This window comes from Mesocricetus auratus, unplaced genomic scaffold (genome assembly GCF_017639785.1).
Source record: "Mesocricetus auratus isolate SY011 unplaced genomic scaffold, BCM_Maur_2.0 Super-Scaffold_100014, whole genome shotgun sequence".
Lineage (NCBI taxonomy): Eukaryota > Metazoa > Chordata > Mammalia > Rodentia > Cricetidae > Mesocricetus > Mesocricetus auratus.
Window position 1 is genome coordinate 35,897,626 of NW_024429197.1, and position 22,432 is coordinate 35,920,057.

Sequence of the window (22,432 nt, forward strand, 5' to 3'; positions counted from 1 at the left end):
TAGTAGAATTAATCAGAAGCTCATGGGCCGGCTGGCTTCAAACACACTGTTCAGTGGAAGCAAAAGTGACCTCGCCTCGACAAGGTGGGACAAAAGTTGTCCTCTGACCTCCATGCACGATGTTGATGTAATTTATGTTAGTAATATTTTTCTGTGTAATTGGTTCCCACTTTGATCTTAGTAACTTTCCTTCTTCCATTTGTATTGGTTTTAAATTTCTCTTGTCTTACTGACTTTTCAAAACGGTGGTAATTGATTTGTGAGTGTCCTTCTTTGCCACACACAGCTTTTTAACTTAAAGTTTTCAGTGATCATAAAATAAACTTTGCAAAGGGGTCAAGACTGGGCTGCTTTAACCCGCAGAAACAGCTGACCTGAGCAAGGGGGGAGCTCTTAGACTCCAGACTGATGACTGGGAGGCCAGCATGGACTGATCCAGACCTCCTGAATGTGGGTGTCAGTATGGAGGCCTAGGCAAGCTATGGGGTCTTGGGTAGTAGATCAGTATTTATCCCTGGCATACAAATGGACTTTGGGTGCCCATCCCACAATGAGGGATGCTTTCACAGCCTGGACTCTTGGGGGTCTGAATCAGTCCCATGCTGGCCTCCCAGTCATCAGCCTGGGGTCCAAGAGCTCCCCCTTGTTCAGGTCAGCTGTTTCTGCTGGTTTTACCAGCCCATTCTTTACCCTTTTGCTCATCACTCCTCCCTCTCTGTCACTGGGTTCCAGGGGTTCAGTTCAGTGTTTAGCTGTAGATGTTCACCTCTACTTCCATCAGTCACTGGATGAAGGTTCTAGGATGGAATATAAGGTAGTCGTCAAACTCATTATCAGGGAAGGGCATTTAAGGTAGTCTCTCCACTATTGCTTAGTTTGCCAGTTGGTGTCATCCTTGTAGATAGCTAGAAATCTCACTGGTGCCAGATCTCTCTTCAAACCTATAATGACTCCCTATATTATGGTATTTCTCATCCTGTTCTCCCCTGTTTTTCCCCCAACTCAACCATCTTGCTCCCCCATGACCTCCTTTCTCCTCCTCTTCTCCCCTTCTCTTTTTCCCAGCTCCCACTCCCCTCCCCGCCCTGCTCCCCATCTGCTCAGGAGATATTGCCTCATTCCTCTTTTTTGGGGTACCATGCATATCTCTCTTAGGTTCTTTCCTGTTCCCCAGACTCTTGTCAGTGAAGTTATAGGTTGGCACTCCCCTGATTCATGTCTAAAATCCATATATGAGTGAGTACATACCATGTTTGTCTTTTTGTGACTGGGTTACCTCACTCAGGATGGTTTCTTCTAGTGCTGTCCATTTGCCTACAAATTTCAAGATTCCATTGCTGTTTTCCCCCGCTGAATAGTACTTCATTGTGTAAATGTACCACATTTTCTCTATCCACTCTTCAGTTGAGGGGCATCTAGGTTCTGGCTATTACAAATAATGCTACTGTGAACATAGTGGAACAGACGTCCTTGCTGTATGAATTTGCATCTTTTGGATATATGCTTAAGAGTGGAATTTCTGGGTCTTGTGGTAGACTGATTCCCATTTTCCTGAGGAATCTCCATACTGATTTCCAAAGTGGGCATATGAGTTGGCACTCCCACCAGCAGGGAAGTAGTGTTCCTCTCTCCACATCCTCCCCAGCATAAATTGTCATTGGTGTTTATGATTTTAGCCATTCTGACAGGAGTGAGATGGTATCTCAGAATTGTTTTCATTTGCATTTCCCTGTTGGCTAAGGATATTGAGTACTTCTCAAGTGTCTCTCAGCCATTTTAGTCTCCTCTATTGAGAATTCTCTATTTAGTTCTGTACCCTGTTTTTTAATTGGATCCTTTGGTGTTTTGGAGACTTGCTTCATGAGTTCTTTGTAAATTTTGGAGATCAGCCCTGTGTCAGATATGGGGTTTGTGAATATCTTTTTCCATTCTGTGGGCTGTCATTTTGTCTTGTTGACTGTGTCCTTTGCCTTACAGAAGCTTCTTAGTTTCAGGAGGTCCCATTTGTTAATTCTAGATGTCAGTGTCTGTGCTACTGGTGTTATGTTCAGGAAGCAGTCTCTTGTATCAATTCATTCAAGGGTGCCTCCCACTTTCTCTTCTAACAGGTTCAGTGTGGCTGGATTTATGTTGAGGTCTTTGATCCATTTGGACTTAAGTTTTGTGCATGGCGATAGATATGGATCTATCTGCAGTCTTCTGCATGCTAATATCCAGTTATGCCAGCACCATTTGTTGAAGATGCTTTCTTTTTTCCCATTGTATAATTTTAGCTTCTTTGTCAGAAATCAAGTGTTCAGAGATGTGTGGGTTAAAATCAGGCTTTTCAGTTCGATTCCATTGGTCTGCCTGCCTATTTTTGTGCCAAAAGCAATTTTTGGTTATTCTGGGTCTTTTGTTTTTCCATATAAAGTTGATTATTGTTCTTTCAATTGTGAAGAATTGTGCCGGTATTTTGATGGAGATTGCATTGAATCTATAGATTGCTTTTGGCAAGATTGCCATTTTTATTATGTTGATCCTACCAATCCAAGAGCATGGGAGATCTTTCCATTTTCTGGTATCTTCTTTAATTTCTTTCTTTAGACACTCCAAGTTCTTGCTATACAGGTCTTTCACTTTTTTGGTTAGCATTATCCCCAGATAGTTAATGCTGTTTGTGGCTATTGTAAAGTGTGATGTTTCTCTGACTTCTTTCTCAGCCCATTTATCGTCTGTATAAAACAGGGATACTGACTTTTTTGAGTTAACCTTGTATCCTGCCACTTTGCTGAAGATGTTTATCAGCTATAGGAGTTCCCTTACAGAGTTTTTTGGGTCACTTATGTAAACTATCATATCATTTACAAATAGTGAAAGTTTGACTTCTTCCTTTCCAATTTGTATCCCCTTGATCTCCTTTTGTTGTCTTATTGCTCTAGCTAGAACTTTAAGTACAATATTGAAGAGATATGTAGAGAGTGGACAGCCTTGTCTTGTTCCTGATTTTAGAGGAATTGCATTGAGTTTCTCTCCATTTAGTTTGCTATTGGCTGTTGGTTTAGTGTATATTGATTTTTATTATGTTCAGGTATGTCCCTGTTATCCCAGATCTCTCTACAACTTTTATCATGAAGGGGTGTTGGATTTTGTCAAAGGCTTCTTCAGCATCTAGTGAGATGATCATGTGGTGTGTCCTTTGTATTTGCTTATATGGTAGATTACATTGATAGATTTTCGTATGTTGAACCATCCCTGCATCCCTGGGATGTAGCCTACTTGATCATGGTGGATGATTTCTGATGTGTTCTTGCTTCTGATTTGCTAGTATTTCATTGAAGACTTTTACATCCATGTTCATGAGGGATATTGATCTGTGGTTCTCTTTCTTAGTTGTGTCTTTGTGAGGCTTGGGTACCAAGGTAATTGTAGCCTTGTAAAAATAGTTTGGCAGTGAACCTCCTGCTTCTATTGTGTGGAACACTTTGAGGAGTATTGGAATTAGCTCTTCTTTGAATTTCTAGTAGAATTCTGCACTGAAGCCATCTGGGCCTGGGCTTTTTTGTTGTTGTTGTTTGAGAGACTTTGGTTGACAGCTTCTATTTCATTAGGGGTTATAGGTCTGTTTAGATTTCTTAACTGTTCTTGTCAAGTGGTATCTATCCAGATAACTGTCCATTTCCTTTAAATTTTCAAATTTTGTAGAGTACAGGTTTTCAAAGTATGCCCTGATGATTCTCTGGATTTCCTCAGTGTCCGTTGTTATGTTCCCATTTTCATTTCTGATTTCATTAATTCGCGTGCTCTCTCTCTCTGCCTTTTAGTTAGTTTGGATAAAGGTTTGTCTATCATGTTGATTTTCTCAAAGAACCAACTCTTTGTTTCATTGATTCTTTGCATGTTTTCCTGGTATCTACTTTATTGATTTTAGCCCTCAATTTGATTATTTCCTGGCGTCTACTCCTCCTGGGTCATTTTGCTTCTTTTTGTTCTAGAGCTTTCAGTTGTGCTATTAATTCTCTAGAGTGACTGTTCTCCACTTTCTTCATGTGGGCACTTAGTGCTCTGAACTTTCCTCTCAGCACTGCTTTCAAAGTGTCCCATAAGTTTGGGTATGTTGTGTCTTCATTCTCATTGAATTCGAGGAAGTCTTTAATTTCTTTTTTTATTTCTTCCTTGACCCAGTGATGGTGCAGTTGTGTATTGTCCAATTTCCATGAGTTTGTAGAGTTTCTGCACTTTGTGTTGTTGTTGAATTATAATTTTAATATATTGTGGTCTGATAAGATACAGGGGGTTATTCCCATTTTTTTGTGTCTGTAGAGGTTTGCTATGTTTCCGATTATGTGGTGGATTTTAGAGAAGGTTCCATGTGGCGCTGAGTAGAAGGTATATTCTTCTGTGTTTGTATGGAATGTTCTATAGATGAATGTTAAACCCAGTTGGGTCATAACTTCTGTTAGTTCTTTTGTTTATTTGTTAAGTTTCTGTCTGGAGGTCCTGTCTAGCGGTGAGAGCAGAGTGTTGAAGTCTCCTACTACTAGTGTGTGAGATTTTATGTGCAATTTGAGCTTTAGAAATGTTTCTTTCACAAATGTGGGTGCCTTTGTATTTGGGACATAGATGTTCAGAATTGAGACTGCATCTTGATGGACTTATCCTGTGATGAATATGAAATGTCCTTCTTCATCTCTTTTGATTGATTTTAATCTGAAGTCTAATTTGTTAGATACTAGGATTGCTACACCAGCTTGTTTCTTGAGTCCATTTGATTGGAAAATATTTTCCCAGCTCTTTACTCTGAAGCAACATCTGTCTTTGATGCTGAGATGTGTTTCTTGTATGCTGCAGAAGGATGGGTTCTGTCTTCGTATCCATTCTGTTAGTCTGTGTCTTTTTATAGGCAAGTTGATACTGTTGACATTGAGGGATATTAATGACCATTGATTTTTGATTCTTGTTTGTTTTGGATTTATTGATGGTGATGTTATTGTGTGTAGGTTTTCCTCCCTTTTTCTTTTGGTGTTTGGTAAAGTTGGATTATCTATTGCCTATATCTTGGTGAGTGTAGTTATCTTCATTGGGTTGAAGTTACTTCCTGTAGGGCTGGATTCATGGATATGTACTGTTTAAATCTGACTTTGTTGTGGAATATTTTGTTTTCTCCATCTATGGCATCCTTGTTCCCTTAGCGTTTGTAGGACATCTATCCAGGATTTTCTGACTTTCATAGTTTCTATTGAAAAGTGTGGTGTAATTTGGAAAGGTCTACCTTTATATGTTATTTAGCTGATCTTAATATTTTCTCTTTATTCTGTAGGTTTGAAGTTCTGATTATTATGTGGCAAGGGGACTTTTTTTTTTTGCTCCAGCCTATTTTGGGTTCTGTAAGATTCTAGTATTTTCATAGGCATATCCTTCTTTAGGTTAGGGAAGTTTTCATCTATGATTTTGTTGAATATGTTTTGTGTACTTTTGAGCTGTATTTCTTCACCTTCTTTGATACCTATTATTCTCAGGTTTGGCTTCTTAACGGTGTCCCCTATTTCCTGGATATTTTGTGTTAGGGATTTTTTGGACTTGATATTTTCTTTGGTGGATGAGTGTATATCCTCTAATGAGTCTTCAACACCTAAGATTCTTCCATCTCTTGTATTCTGTTGGTGATACTTACATCTGTAGTTCCTGATCTTTTACCCAGCTTTTCTATTTCCAGCATCCCCTCATTCTGTGTTTTCTTTATTGTTTATATTTCAGCTTTCAAGACTTCAACTGTTTGAGTTATTTCCTTTATTTGTTTGGTTGTTTTTTCTTGGCTGTCTTTAGATTCTTTAAGAGATTTGTTTATTTCTCAAACTTTTTGATTCGCCTTTTCCTCCATTTCATATATTTTTGTTTGTTTGTTTTTTCTTCTGTTTCTTTAAGGGATTTTCTCATTTCCTATTTGAGGTTCTCTATCATCTTCATAAAATATTGTTTAAGGTCTGTCTCTTCTGCTTCATCTATGTTGTGCTTTTCAGGTCTTGCTGGCATAGGGTCTCTAGATTCTGGTGGAGTCATGTTGGTCTTTCTATTGCTGAGTGTGTTCTTATACTATAGTCTTCCCATCCCTTCTTCCAGTGGTGCAGGTGAGGTCTCTCTGTCTCCACTGGTCTCCCTGAAGCTGGGTGCACCGGTATGGGGAGAGTGGAGGATGAGATCTGGCAGGAATCACTTCCTTCTTCTCTGAATGCAGGTGGTCTTTCCTGTGTGGGCGGGTCTTATTCAAAACTATCAGTATACTCTAAGATGTAGACCATCTTTTCACTGTGAGCCCCCGTGACATTGAAAAGTTAGATTCTAGATTCTCCAAACACATGGCACAGAGAACATGCGTACTTTCTAAACTGGTTGGTTATGTGGGGACATAACAATGAAACATTGGACCAAAGTAAGACCAAAACCCAGCAAGGTAAATGCCAAATCCTGCAAGTCCATGTCTAGCATCTGGGTCCCATGATGGAATCTTTTGTGCTCCAAAGAGCTTGGATACTCCCCCCCCCCCCCCCCCCGCCCAACCACTGGTATTAGCCACATTGAGCAACCAATGCTTTTAGTGGATCATGATCAGTATCTCCAACATCCTAGGTTCTGTTATAACTTAGGCTTCATCTCACAGCTTCATGGATTTCTGAAGCTCTTTCTGTCTATATTCAGAGTACATTTTTTTCTTATTCTGCCTTTCTTCTTCACTGGGTCACAAGGGACTCACAGCTTCTATCACACTATTTTATCCAACAAGGCAAGACACACACACACACACACACACACACACACCTCAGAATATTCTCTTAATTTATAGGCAGTCATTTATTTCTTCTGAGTAATTTTGGTTTGAGTCTATTTTACTAGGTAGGAACACAACTGCTTCTTTTTGTCTTTAACTTCTACTTACTTGAAATACCCTTCTTATTCTCTATGTGTCTTTGCTAGGGAGCTGTGTTTCTGGATCTTATCATTAGAAAGTTAAGATCATTTATATTTAGTGCTATTATTGAGAGGGATTATTGGTTCCTGTATTTTCTTCACTTCTTTTTTTGCTAATTTAGTGGTTGTTTGCCACCCCCTCATTTATATAAGGGGATTTGATGTTTAACAGAGCCGTACAAAGCCAGGTGGTGGTGTCGAACACCTTAAATCCCAGCACTCAGGAGTGAGAGGCAGGTGGATCTCTGAGTTTGAGGCCAGCCTGATCTACAAAGAGAGTTTAGGACACCCAGGACTACACAGGGAAAGGTATCTTGAAAACAAAAGAAAGGAAAACCAAAACAAACAAAGGGGAAAAAAAAACCAAACCAGAACTGTACATGATTTCTTCTATCCCTTTGTGTGTTTATTTCTGATGAGCTTGTCCTCTCCTGTACTCTCACGATTGAGATGGTTCTTCTTCTTTGTAGAGGAATCTTTCACGTATCTTAAGCATTGCAGGTTTAGGGTCACGAATTGCTTTAGTTTGTGCTCATTTTAGAAAGCCTTTATTTTTCCATCCACTTTAAAAAGTAACTTTGATGGTTTATTATTTAAATTTTCTCATCACCATGACCTCCCATAAGCAACTTAAGTGAAGACAGTTCTTCTCACAGTCTCATGGTAGGGAAGACATGACATCATCCAGACTGGCAGAAGTTCTTCCTATCATGGCTCTGGGACATGCAACAGCTTGCTCACATCTCAGTGGATCATGAAAATGAAGATCTCTGGCCTGACATGGGTGTGTAATTACACCTCAAAGCCCAACTCCCATGACTTACTCCTTCCAGCAAGGCTCACCATCATAAAGCTCCCATAGTCCCGCAGACCAGTACCACCAGCTAGGGGACCAAATGTTTCACCATATGAACCTTTGGGAATCTTTTTTTTTAATTATGAAACTGTTGGCCATTATATATGGTTTCTTATTGGCTAGCTCTGACTTAATTATTAACCCATAACTACTAATCCATGTATTTCCACGTGGTCTTGGCTTAACAGACCTGCAACTCCTTTGCCTGCTACATGATGACGGCTGGCTCAGAGTCTCAGCAGAAAAGAGAGGAGAAGCTGGGAGTCTTTTTGTATTCAGTCCACAACAGCTGCCTATAGTAGTCTTGTTGCACAGTTACCTATCTCAGGCTTTGAAGCACATCAACATGTTTTTCTTGGCCTTTACAGTTCTGTTGAGAAGTGTGATGTTACTATGATCTGTTGTCATTTGCATGCATTCGGTATTTTTCTTTTACAGCCTTTAAAACCCTGTGAAAAGATTGCTTACTGGTCATGTCTATTTAGGGTTTTAAATACCCCATGTACTTAGATGCCCGTTTTCTATCTTGGGAAACTTACTGTCTTTGGAGAGATTTTTTTTGTGCCTTTAGTGTATTTTATTTTTTGTTTTGATAACCACAGCACCTTCTGCCCCATGGACTCACAGGTTTGTTTTCTTTGTGGTGATATATTATTTATGATTTATTAAAGCTTGCCTGAGGGTACAGAAAGCAAAACTAGTCACAAGCCACAGAGCCAGGCAATGGTGATACCCATCTTTACTCCCAGCAGCCATTTTAGCAAGCCATAGAGCCAGACAGTAGTGGCACAAACCTTTAATCCCAGGACTCCAGAGAAAAGCAGATGGATCTCTGTAAGCTCAAGGCCACACTGAGCTACATGAAATTGATCTAGTCCTGCAGAGAAACAGCTCACACAAAGATGATCCCAGCACTTGAGATCACACGCCTTTAATCCCAAAACTTAGGAGTATAAAAGGAAAAAAAACGAAACAAAAAAATGGGCCTCATGTGGAGATTTATTCTCCAGCCATGTTGAGGCTGTGGAGAAGACAGGCCTTTCAGCGTGAGGTAGGGGTAAGAGCTAGTGGCTTGCTTGCTTTGCCTCTCTGATCTTCAGCTTGAAACTTGAACCCCAATGTCTGTCTCTGGGTTTTTAATTTTTCATGTTACATATATTAACTACAGGAGTTCATGGGAGTTGTACTCATACTGTTTAGGTTTTTTCCTGTTGTTTATTTTTGATTGGTGTCTGAATATGGAATTTCCTCTTCATGGTCTTCCATTCTTAACAGCTGTGGCTGACTTTCTCATCCATGCTGCTGACCTCTCTAAGCAGATCCAGAATTGACTTCCTTAAGTTCTTCATCTGTTTTTTGTACCCATATTGGCATAGTTATCATTTATGCAAGTAGATTTGAATTCTTGGTCTAGCATGTTAGCCATTTGAGCCATCTTTGTATTTGATGACTGAGGTTTTGATTATTTTCTGATCAAATCTCATCTTTTTGTTTCTTTTATGTCTGTTTTTCAATTTATGCATGTGTTGTAATGGATGTTTCTTCTGGTTTTATTTGGGAATCTTCTTGATAAATAGGGTTCTTTTCAGAGTCAGTTCATAGTACCATTCAGAGTGGAACAAGTAAGCCACAAAACACCACACTAACTCAAATACGTTAATATACTTATTATCTCTTTAAATGCACTTAAAATCTCTCTATGATCGTCTCTTCTAAAGTTAAAGTGAATTACTATATTATCAAATGCCATGGGATAGAAAGTGATGAAAATATTGTTTTTATGATTTTTAAAATTATAGTAAAATTTTAAATGCTAAATTAATAAAGAAATTAATAGAGCAGGAAATGGGGAAAGAAGCAACATTAAATAAAGTGAGGGAAGAAGAGCAGTGGTGAAGCAGAGAAAAACCCAAGAGAGTGATGTGGAAAAGTATCTCTATGACCTCAGAGTAGCGGGATTCTGTAAAAGCACAAAAATGTTAACCTATAAGGTGAGCTCTTATGTTGGCAGTACAGAAAATCCTGGACCGCAGAGCTCGGTTACAACAGAAATCTTACATGTTGTCATTCAATTGACTGTAAAATTTGCAATTTGCATGGTTTTAAGCCTCGTGGATGATTGGGATCTATGTTTCCTCCATTATTTCTCATTTTATTTAAAGGTCTTTTTCATAATGATTTATATAAACTATATATATTCTAGATCCTATTGCATATGTTACAATATCTTGTCCTGGTATGTGACTTTTCCTTTCACCTCATATTGACTATTTTACAAACACATGCTCTCTCACCCTGTAAGTTAACATTTTTGTGCTGTTACAAAATTCCCCTACTTTGATGTGGTCATTGTAAAATCATAAAATAAGGACAAAAATATATCTGATAGTATTTCTTTTGGTTATTGAATGGGTTTACTATATGTTAAATTGGCTGATCTTGTATTGAATGCCTGACATACCTTGTGTTGTAGGACACCAATATCTACCTGGTTGGCACAGAAGAAGGCCTTATTCACAAGTGTTCCTGTTCATACAATGAGCAATACCTAGAGACCTATAGAGGACACAAGGTCAGGTTAATTTTAGGAGACTTGGAAACTGTATCTCATGGTATTTTTGAAAGGCATATACGATGTGCCTAACAGATGCAATCAGTTTACAACTGTGAGTTAGTAGCCCCTTGAATAAGTTTGTGTGCTGATTCCAAAGAAACATTGTCTCTTGCTTATATTCATTCTTTGTCTCTTATGATCATCTCTTCCATATTTCTTTGTTATTTTGTAACATCATCTGATATCCTTTCAGGAGTCTGTAATATGTGTTCATAGTTACTGGCCATTTTCTCAAGTATTTTTATATAGGATAATTAAAGGAAGATTAAATTTACAGTCTTTCAGCTAAAGCAGTCCCTATGTAATGCTCAGTGGTGTGTGTAGCTTCTAGAAATCATAGTAACTTTTAATCTATTGGCCAAGTTTAAAATATAAGATGTCAAATATTCTTTACCTATGCATGGCATTTTTGCATTCCCAGGGTCCAGTGTATAAAGTTGTATGGAATCCATTTTGTCCTGATGTCTTCTTGAGCTGCTCTGCAGATTGGGGTGTCATGATCTGGCATCAGGAGACTCTCAAGCCATTTTTGAGTTTTTACACAACTACTTATGTTGTTTATGATGTCGCCTGGTCTCCAAACTCTGCCTATATTTTTGCTGCTGCAAATGAGAGCAGAGTAGAGATTTGGGACCTTCAGATCAGCACGTAAGTATCTAATGGTAATGTTTTGAGTGATGTCTCCGGCAGAAAGAGATCAAATAAAAATACCAATCTTATAGCTTTGTAATCAGGTAACAGGTGTGTGACTCAAACAGTGCCAGCCACAGCTCAAGTATGACATTATAGGATGATTTATTTTGAATCAATGCTATATATAATAGAGTGACTGTTTAAATGATCCATGCCTTGGTTTTAATTTTCCTAGTAAAACTATAGTTTTCAGGGCAATGCTTCCCTAGAAACAGAAAAATGACACTGCCTTTCCTTTTCAAAGAGCCCAGGTGGTTATTTTCATGACCAAGACTAAGAACCGTCTCAGCTGAAGGTGGCCTTATACTCTAGCAGGTCTTATAGATTCAAATATTCTTCTATGAAGAGATAATTATGGTGGCCTGTGGTAGGGCCTTGCCTGCTATACACAAGGAAGGGCATTTCACAGGCAAAACTGTATTGCACTTCACAGTCTTTTCTCATTAAGGCCTTCAATTGATGACACATATCCATGTTGTGGAAGGGAGGGAGCTTTGTTTAAATTCTAATTGTAATGTTAGTCATAGCTAAGAACTGACACCCACACCCTCCCCACCCTCCCACACAGAGAGAGAGAGACAGACAGACAGAGAGAGACAGAGAGGCAGAGAGACACGGAGAGATACACAGAGACAGAGAGAACAAAAACTTTTAGTGGTGGCAGATGGGTGTTTGAACAAAGAACTGTACTTGGCCCATAGTATTACCAAGTTGACACACAAAATTAACCAGCACAAAACCTTAAGTTTATGTGTTCACATTTAAGTTAGGAATTAAATTTACCTGGCTGCAACTGCAACTGTCTTGTTGAAGAAATGAGGTTCTTGATTAGGAGAAAAAGTTATTCTAAATTTGGAAACACTTTAGGAGATTTTTGTTTGTTACATCAATTTTTAAAAAATCAAACTCTTTTTCAGTTTGTATCTTTTAAAAGATCAATTTGATGTGACACCTAAATTTACAGATAAATTATTTCATTACAGTTTGGACCCTCTGATTGTGAATGTTGCTAATCCTGGAATCAAGTTCACAACCGTTCTCTTTGCCAAACAGACAGATTGCCTTCTAGTGGGAGACAGCGATGGGCAGGTTGCAGTCTATGAACTGAAACATATGCCTACTGCTTCAGACACTGGCCGGGTAAGACTCAGATGCAAAACTTCTAGGTCCTTTGTGAATCCGTTGGAGTGTGACTTTGTAGTATGTCATGGATGGACGTACATTTGGTGAGTGGCAGGTTTGAGGTGTATGGTAATGCGGGATTCCAAGTGTCCATCAAGCTTGTTTTCAGTCAGCCTGGGATCCTTAGTTATAGAAGATAATAATGAGAAAATGATGGCACCATATAAGGACCTTAGACACTGTTGGGAGGAACTCTGTCATGCTTACTGTGTAACCCAGGCTTGGACAGTCAGTAGGTGTAGCTGAAATAAATGTCTTCAGAGATTATCCACTGTTCTTGAAGTGAGAACTGATTCTGGTGCTGTACCATATGCAGCTATTCAAATGTGAGCATTATGTTGCCCAGCTTTGACAAAAAGCTCAGTATCATCAATGCACATTATTTTTATAGTAGATTTTTTAGTTTTTCTTTGTTTTTATTGTTATTGCAAAAAGTAATCTGGTAAATATCTTAACATGAAAAATGTTAAAGTAAAACCACATAAATAATATTCTAAAAAGCACTGAGTCCAATAGAAGAGAGGGCACAAGTTAAGAACATCCATTCACAAAACTGTGGTGACAATATACCTTAAAAAGTTTCTAAACTAACATTCAATATGTTTTCACAATCAAATTGACAGGTTTCTTTAGAATGTGTACAGACCTACTAAGTAGCAGGTAGCATCTGCAAAGTAAAGTCCTTTAATATTGCTGTTGGGCTAGAAACTGATGTACTGTCTTTGGAAACAATCTGACAGTGTAAAACTAGCATCAGGAGCCCTTCAAGGGAGTGTGGATTGCCCTGAGCTAGTAATTCCATTCTTGGAACTTTTTATTTATCATCTTTCCACCTAAACCCCTCAGGGCTTGTTCCTTCACCTACTTCAGATCTTTTCTAAAATGACTTTTTCAGTTAAGATTTCTTTGTTTGTCTCATTTGAAACTGTAATATCTGTTCTCTCCACACTCCCTATTCGTCCATCCCCATCACTAATTTCTCTCAATAGCACTCACTTTTTAATATTCTATACTCTTATTTATCTAAAAAGTTATTTCTATATGCCCCCAGACTAGAATGGAAACTCCATAAAAACAAGGATTTTGCCTATTTTGGGCTAGGCTATATTTCCATTATTTAGTTCAGCAACGGGTATACAGCAGGTGTTTGTTGAATAAATATGCTTTGAAAGATTCTAAGAAATCAGAATATATTGTAAATATCATTTTTAAGGGGAAAGATGGTGAATGAATTTTAGGGTTCCAACTCAGTTACTTGTTTTCTTTTCTAGTGTATGCAAAGAACTCTAACAATCAGAAAAAGCAAGCCCAATGCTTTTTTAAATGAATAAATATATAAAATACTAATTCACAGAGAGGAATCTACGGTACCAAAACATCTTCATCCTCAGTAGCATTTATGAAATACTCAACTGAAATTAAAGCAGTAGCTAGCATTGATTAAATGGTTGTAATCTAACCAACATCAAATGTTAGCAAGGGTTGTAAGAATATACATGTATATATATATTTACATTAGCCTCCTTGGAGATCATTTCAATAAAACAGAAGTCCTTATAACTAGGCGATAACTCCTCATTCATGTTAACTAGCCAAGAAGGATACCGATGTAAAATTATTTTTCTTTCTTAGATGTTCTTGAAGCAACCTTTATGTGTAGAAGGATGGCTTAGTCTACCCTCAAATAAAAGAGGTTCAAGTGCTATATAACATGAAAATCCCAGTAGACTGTACACTTTCACCCAATTATAGATTGTTTTTCAGTATATGAGCATCAGTCTAGATTGCCAGGAAACCTGATATGAAAAAGTCTTTTATATATAAGTGAATATTGAAATACATAATATGTAAAGACTTGTTTATGCAGAAAATGTTAAAATTATGTTTGTCTTTGTACATGATACTTTTTTATTAACATAAAAAGAATAACATTGTAAGTACATTTAGTTACTACTCATTTGGCTGAGATGTATGTCGAATAGTGTTGGCTAGGGAGTGATGAGACAGCTTCTCACAGAAGAGGCAACACCTCAGTGCCTCTCTTGGCAGGCTTAAGTTCATTTATTTCTCATGACACTTTTACTATCTGGTCAGGCTCCAACACTTAGATGTTTATTTGCTGTCTCCCTAGATTCTGTTTATCCCCCAGGATTTTATTTCATTGGTAATGGTGTGAAATATACACTAGCGTGTCTCAGAGGTTAAGAGGGCACACTGCTCTTCCAGAGGATTCATGGCACCAACTCAGAACTGCCTGAGCTCCAGGGTATAGGATATATCTGCCCTCTTTGGCATCCAAGGCCATCCCCATGCATACACACACACACACACACACACACACACACACACACACACACACACACACAGACAGACAGACAGAGAGGAGGACACACACACACACACACAGAGAGAGAGAGAGAGAGAGAGAGAGAGAGAGAGAGAGAGAGAGAGAGAGAGAGAGAAGAACATTAAGCAAACAGTTACTGAGCAACTACTATGAAAAGAAACCTTTGAAGATACGCGAATGAGAAGACACTGAATCTTCTTATAGCAATCATGGGTCTATATTGATAAATCAGAAGCAATTCTAGATGATGGCTAATAGAGGACTGTATAACTAAAATGTATCACCTTACCACTTCTCCAAACACAGACATTTAGATAATATGCATATTACTATGATCGTATGAGAATTTTTGAATATATGTAGAAAGGAAAGTTTTAGGAAGATGGGCATAATATGCTAAAATTCATGTAAAAGCTAGATGTGACACAGCAGGGTGTGATGGTGCATGCCTTTAATTCTAGCACTTGGAGACAGAAAGGTTGATCTACAGGCCAGCCTGGTCTTCAAAGTGAGTTCTAGGACAGCCAGGGCTACACAAAGAAACCCTGTCTCAAAAAACAAACAACAAAAAAAAAGCTAGATGTGGTGGCTCATGCCTGTAATCTCAATGCTGAGGAGATCAGGTATGACTGCAAGTTTAAGAACTACCTGGTGAGATTCAGTCTAGTCTGGTCTGCAAAGATGAGACCCTGCAGCAAATAACACACATACACGCACACACGCGACACACACACACACACACACACACACACACACACACACACACAGAAAACAAACGAATGAACAAACAAAAAAACCTATTCTCAGTGAATAGAATTATAGTTTGAAGTATAAAATGCAAACGCAACATGCTTCATTTTTATGTTTGGATCTTGATTAGTTCAAGCCATCTTTTCATTTGAACAATATATTCTATAAACAGAAATTGGAGTTTACAGAGTTCAAATGGCTTTAAATAAGTTCTTGTATGTGTGCTCTGGTGATTTCATGGCTGGTGAGCAAATGTTTCCTTTAATAAATATGTCCTGTACATTAGCGAGTGAGTATATTTTCATGATTGTCATCAACGTCTTTGAAAGGTTTAGTGCTATTTCTGTGGGTATAACCCACCCATCCTCCTCCATAGCTTTTGGAAAACAGTTATAGTCCCAGTAATAATATGAAGTACTTCTTATCAAGATATTATGTGAAGTGACATCATGACTTATAATTTTTCCATTAATTTCAACCAAGAGTGTGTCAGAGGTCTGGAGGACTTTTGGTTTCATCCATAGGAAAGATGTGTACCAGATCTCTAAGGCTATTTATGGTTATGACTGATAAGGAAAGACAGGATAGGAAGGTATACAAAGGGAACTTCAGAGCTGCCAAGGTAGCTCATCAGATAAAGATGCTCTCTGCAAGCCTGGTGACCTGAGTACAATTCCTTGAATCCATGTAAAAGATAGAAGGCGGGGAGACTGACTCCACAAGGTTGTGCTCTCACTTCTGCACAGTCAACATGTGCACCTACACACACTTTTATTTTTATAGGAAACTTCTTGTATATTAAAAATATACGAAGTAAAGTGGCCTTTGTTGATTTGGTGTGTGTGTGTGTCTGTGTGTGTGTGTGTGATGTGTGTGTCTGCATGCATGTTTGTGCAGACACTAGTAGAGGACATCAGTTGTCTTGCTCTGTCACTGCCTTATTCACCTGAAACAGACTCACTTTCACTGAAACTGGAGCTAGATTGGCAGTCAGCAGCTCCTACTGATCTGCTTGTCTCCGCCCACTCACAGTGCTGGAGTTGCAGGCACTTATAGGACTATGCCCAGCTTGAACTCAGGTTCCCATGCTTGCACAGCAAGTACTCCTCCCCTCTGAGCCATCTCCCTAGTCCATATTTGTTTATTTGGATGAATATGTATTTTGTAATCAAAGAATGCTACCATACAGCCCCGTGCCTGGTGTGATAGAGAAGTGTTCAATGGATTGGTATGAGTTTTTGGGCAATGTGTTCTTTCTCTCATTGCAATTATAACTCTGTAGTATAGCTAACTGTTGACAGGATATACCACCCCTTAACTTTCATGATGCCAGAAGCACCAGGTCTCTTGATATGGTGAAAGTCAATCACTAGACATCTAAGTTTTGCTTTAAAGAGTTATGGTTTAGGAATTCAGTTGAAGTCAACTTTGTGGGCCCTTTAGGAAGAAACCTTTTCCATGACTAATCTCTAGAGATTGCTCTTGTATACTTCATTGACTGCTATGACTTGGTGTATAGATATTTGCCATATTTTTCTCTGTTTGGGGTATATATACTTTATCTTAACTAAAGGAGAATATTTAAGAGGTGGGGTGTTTAAAATGGGGTTTAAAAACATAGACATGTGATATACTAGGCCACCGTTGAAAGATACCAAAGGCACTCATTGATTGATGAGATAACTAATCAGTGTATACCATGTGACAGGGCCTGTCTTAGGCACTAAGGATATATAACTGAGCAAGCTGCAAGACTGATCCATTTCCTTAGCCCAAGTGAGAGACAGAAGCAGGAGGGCACAGCTTTGAAAAGCACAGGAAGGTTAGAAGTGGCCAGGCGTTACATTATTCCACTGGACACTGTAGGCTGACACAGCACTGAGGGCAGTGAGTGCAGTACAGGCCAGAGGACCGGAACTGACTCCTGAGATGCGGGGGGCCTCCTGGTCCTTAGAGTTTAGATACGTTCAGCATCTCCATCTCCCATAGCCTTCAGATGCCGATTTTCTCAGTATCCTTTTTGCCTTGTGGTAGAGGGAAATGTGGCTCTTTGGACTTGTCGTCTTTCACTATAAATTCTCGCATTCTTCCCCCCCATCTTTGGTTTCCTTCCTAGTGTGTGATTATCTTGTGAGTTTTAGTACAGACCCACATGAACATCAAGAAGTCAGTCTCTAAGTCAACCATCGACAGAGGTCAGGAAAGAACTGGAAATGCAGGTGAGCCAACTAAGGCTCAGGTGCAGAGGTAAACAGGAGGCGCTAAAACTGCCATCCCTTCCATCAGATCCTTATAAAATTGTTTGCCAAGCTTCATTAAAAGAGGCTTTCCTAGGAAAATAGCTATATGTCAGGAAGCAAGTGTCATTGTTTAAACCTTCCCCTGTTTGTTCTCTCTTTTACAATCTTACTAGATGCCCATTAAATGTGTACATCTAACTTACAAATTTCAAATGGCATTTTAAAGACAGCTTTACTGTTCAGATTGAATTTTATTGTCTTGTAATTGTGTGTTTTTTTCTTTTCAGGGAGATGTAATAAGTGCTCTGCTTGGGCCCAAGACAAACCAACCAGGATAATCAATCATTCTTGCTACATTTTGTTCTTGTTTAAGGAAAAGGGAATAATATTATATACTGTAAGCTAAGATTTTAGTTTTAAGAGAGCAATATGTGGCCTATACCTTCCATTTAAATTAAATTAGTTTTTATTTCAGAAACATGATTAGTTTATAATTTTAAATACTGAAGATATTTGTTGGGATTTTCTTAATTTTCTAAAGATTTTTATGCTCTACTTCTTGGTCATATACATAAACCTATAACATGTCCAAATATCTTGGGAAATGCTTTCTTTAAAAACTTAGCTATTTTTCGCTGGGCGTTGGTAGCGCACGCCTTTAATCCCAGCACTCGGGAGGCAGAGGCAGGCGGATCTCTATGAGTTTGAGGCCAGCCTGCTCTACAGAGAGAGTTTGAGGACAGCCTCCAAAACAAGACAGAGAAACCCTGTCTCGAAAAACAAAAACCCCCCAAAAAAACTTAGCTATTTTTCTAATTACTTCATCTGCAGGTAGAAGATAAAAATCACAGAAACTTTGGGATTTACAGTCACACAGCCACTGAAATGAGCACAGTGAGCTCTCACATCTGGCTTGGAAAAATCAATGCTGCCCTCCTAAATCTGAGCCTCAAGACTAGAGAACTTTGTCAGACCGCTTGGCAAGCTATGGGAGGGAACAGCAAATATCAGCCACATTGTCCTGCTAGCCAGCATCCCATCTCCTCATCAGAGGGGAACACTAATCAAAATACATCATCACCTTCCTCCGAAAGCCCGAATCATCTGTAGGGAACTTTCAGCGCAGACTTAGAGTTGTTTCAGCAAGAAAACAAGGTCTCTGCCCTATACACCTGGTCAGGGAGTTTTCTAAAGAGGTCTAGAGAGAGATTGGGCAGGAGGATGGAGTACCCCCCAACCCACTGACAGACTGCTACAAGGTGGTCCATGTGTTCAGGAGTCAAAGGAGGCTAGAAGGCATAGCAGCCTGTTCTGTAAAGTGTTTTGAGTGAAGAAGAGAGACTGGGTGTGTGAAGCCAGCTGAGGCTCTGGAGGTCCTGTGTGTGTCTGTTCTGGTGATGCTCCATCACAGTGACAACTACTGATGACAATAACCATTGCCTTGCCATCTCCATATTGGGGATCTATCCACTAAACAAAAGTAACCCATTTTTAGGTGGCTCTTGGGTTTATCTCATGTCCTAAAGATTTGATATTTTTCTGCTGGTCTAAGTCATTGTGGTTGCCTTTCTGAAAGATTGAAATAACTGTGTTACTTTGAGTAAAAAAAAACACAATAAAAACTGATTTAGTTGAAAAATGCATTCCTTTTTATTTTAATGTTTTCTTTAATTTTTCTCTTGTTTTCATCAAACCTGGCTGAAAATTAAAGGCCTCATATTGGATACTGGACAATGGATCCAAAAAATTGAACATATTCTACTTCATTTTCTCCTCTAGATCATGCAGGGTGAAATGATGCTCTCCCATATGTAGATTAGGGATGAATTTGTATTAGGGAATTTCCTTGCCTGTTTTCTAGGCTAACTTCAGTTCCTTATAGTAGACTCCATCGCATGAGAATTCTACCCATCACATCACTAGTCATGTCATCTTTACTGCACGCGTGTATGCAGTTGGGAGCAGAGAGGGTGATGGCCATGCTGAACTTAGCACTGGGCAGTCATCACTTAGGTTGATCATTTTCCAGGAGGCTGCTCTCATACAGAACTTAAAGCCGTCTGAGTCTCCTGCTAAGCTAGCTGTACTTCCCACTGATCTAGACAAGGATAATGGTATTCCTAACTGTGTAATTGTGCATCACATTTAATGTTCCTTTGGTTTACTTCTAAACAATTACTTAGATTTACAAATGAGAAATTAGAACACCCAGCATGTGCCACTTTGTCTAAAAAGTTTATTCAAAAGAAAATCTTGAATTTTACTGTAAATCAGTTTAGTTATTAATATGCTAGTAATTATGCATATTGAAGCTCTTTTTAGTATACAAAACACATTCATAGCCATCATCTCAACTTACTTATCTTAACAATTTTGAAACAAGTAGAGCAAATTGTTTTAATAAAAATATCTGTTCCCAGAAGACTGTGGCTTGAAGAAGTAAGATAAAATACCAGACCATTCACTGGCAATTTGAAATGATTGAACTCAAACACATTGGCTTTGCTTTGTTTTGGCTTAGCTTGCTGTTCTGAGCAGCCATTATGATGAGCAAATATATGGTCAGGTGTAAGGTATGGGGGGGAGAGAGAGAGGGGGAGAGAGGGAGAGAAGAAAGAGAGGGAGGGAGAGAAGAAAGAGAGAGAGAGAGAGAGGGAGGGAGGGAGGGAGGGAGGGAGGGAGGGAGGGAGAGAATGGTTCCTATCCTGTGGAGAGAGGTAGATCTGAAGAGGAGAAGCAGTGAGTAATGGCCTGCTTGCCACCAGGGCCATGGTGACATCTGGTCTTGGGCTGCTGCCGAGGGCCATGTCTGGGTCTGTGACCCTACCACAGCCAGGGTCTCTTCCTCAATGGACAATGTGCAGGCTCCAGATACCACCGAAGGCAGTCTAGATGCCCAGAGTCTGGCCCAATACCTGAGACCATATTGGTGCCTGAGGGTCATGCTGTCACAAGGGTCATACGGATCTGGGTGGCCTACACTGCTGCCTGGGGCAAGAGGCCATGTCCGTGTCTTCTGTATCCGTTGCCCCACCATAGCTAAGGTCTGTGTTGAGGTCTGTGGCTCCCGGTACCATCGGAGGCTCTGTGTTGCACAGGGTCTGGGAGACCATTTGGAGTCATGTTGGAGTCTGCTAATCACATTGCAACTGGGACCATGCCGATCTGCATCCTGGGACCAGGGTGACACCCAGGCTCTAGCTACTGCTGCTAGCCATGTGTCAATGGTCAAGCTGCAGCTGGGGTTTGTTGCCCGAGTTATCACAGGGGCCCATTCAAACTATGTGTTGAAGTACAAGGGCCGTGCTGAGATGACCCCACCTGGCCCTAGGATAATGATGACCCCACCACTTGGGGAAACTGGTCCTACCGCTTACCATGAGCATGGGAGAGTTGGCTCTGTCTCTCACCTGAGCAGGGTGGTCCCAGCAGCCCTATCAGACCAACTCAGTTACCACTCTGACAGACATCCAGAGATTTGAGTTGGTAGTCCCCAGCATCTACCCCATCTATGATCTGATGGAGCATGTGAAAGACTTGGTCCTGAAGAACCATACACAGGATCCCCATAACTCTGGGCAACAGCAGGAGATTCAGTGAGAGACCAGTATTGATGGTGTACCAGAAACCAGAAATAGAGAGAAGAAAGCCATTCCCCATTCAACTAGTGATATTCAGAAGCACTCAGAGCCACTGGAGCAGAAGAGCCCTGTCCTAATGATAGATGGATCTTGATACAGAAAGACATTGTAGTCATATCTAGGGAAGGGCAAGAAACTTGTGCTGACATTGAATTTCATCGGTACCCTAAGAAAATATTTTAGCATCAGAGTAGATAAAACATTTGAACTGTAGAACTTATGGAGAATGTTGAATCAGCCTGGAACGTTCATGAACATAGCTGCAGCTTTCTTCCATTTTATTACAGTAAAATCCATTTCCCCTTTCAATATAAAAAGTGATAACAACCCCACTGCCTTTGTGTGTGTGTGTGTGTGTGTGTGTGTGTGTGTGTGTGTGTGTAGATTGTTATTACTTTGTGTGGTTGTGTTCCCACCAGCAATTTGGGAAACAAGGCTATCTAATGTAAAGCATCCCAGGAAAAGGGCACAAGGCTCATTCTGATCACCAGAGCCCTGTCCCCAGAAAGCATCTCTAGCCTCTGTACTCTGCTGTGCTTGTTCCTTTGCTTCAGGAGATGCTCACTGTCCTGGTGACCTCACTGACTTCTCCACACAACAGTTAGACTTTGCAATCTGTTTGTTCAGAACTTTGTTTCAAATTTCCTCAAAACTTGTGGGCCATTTACTGGCATATTAGCTTCTATGTGGCAAACTCATTGCATAGTAAAACTGAAAGGCTGACACTTACATGAGACCAGTTCCTAGACTGAACAGAAAATGTAATATGTTTACCAAATCTGATATATAATGAATCTTATGAAAGTGGGCATTTATCTTTTAAAATTGCCAAAAGTTTATGCAATTTCCCAAAACAACTCATAAAAACCTATATTTTCACCAAATATGTATTCTATATAGATACATTTAACTATAAGACGATATGGTATTGTTACTCTAAGAAGTGTCCCAGGGTGAATTCTTGGGAGATCTATATCTGAACTCTGATGATAGATAGAGGGATAGAGACAAGGATAAATAAATAGATGTGTTTGGGGTTTTGTTGTTTTCTTGTTTATTTGAGTGGTGAGGTTGGAACCCAATAAGGTTAGGTAAGCACAGTGACAGTGATCTATTCCTTAGTTCTTACATGTATTTTTTTAAATGTTAAAACAGGGTCTCACT

General features: G+C 39.5%; 1 protein-coding gene across 6 annotated transcripts in view; it reads left to right on the forward strand.

Annotated features, from left to right (window-relative positions):
* The window catches only part of Dnai4 (dynein axonemal intermediate chain 4), an 81,539-nt gene that overhangs the window by 50,035 nt on the left and 9,072 nt on the right, over positions 1-22,432 (forward strand). For 4 of the 6 annotated variants that reach the window (XM_040757063.1, XM_040757065.1, XM_040757067.1 and 1 more), the window contains 3 exons: positions 10,275-10,373; positions 10,837-11,063; positions 12,092-12,248. In XM_040757063.1, coding sequence (XP_040612997.1) covers positions 10,275-10,373; positions 10,837-11,063; positions 12,092-12,248 — 483 coding nt within the window. Of the gene's footprint in view, positions 1-10,274; positions 10,374-10,836; positions 11,064-12,091; positions 12,249-17,914; positions 19,267-22,432 lie in introns of those variants that run through there. The other 2 variants (XM_040757064.1, XM_040757066.1) reach the window with 2 other exon arrangements.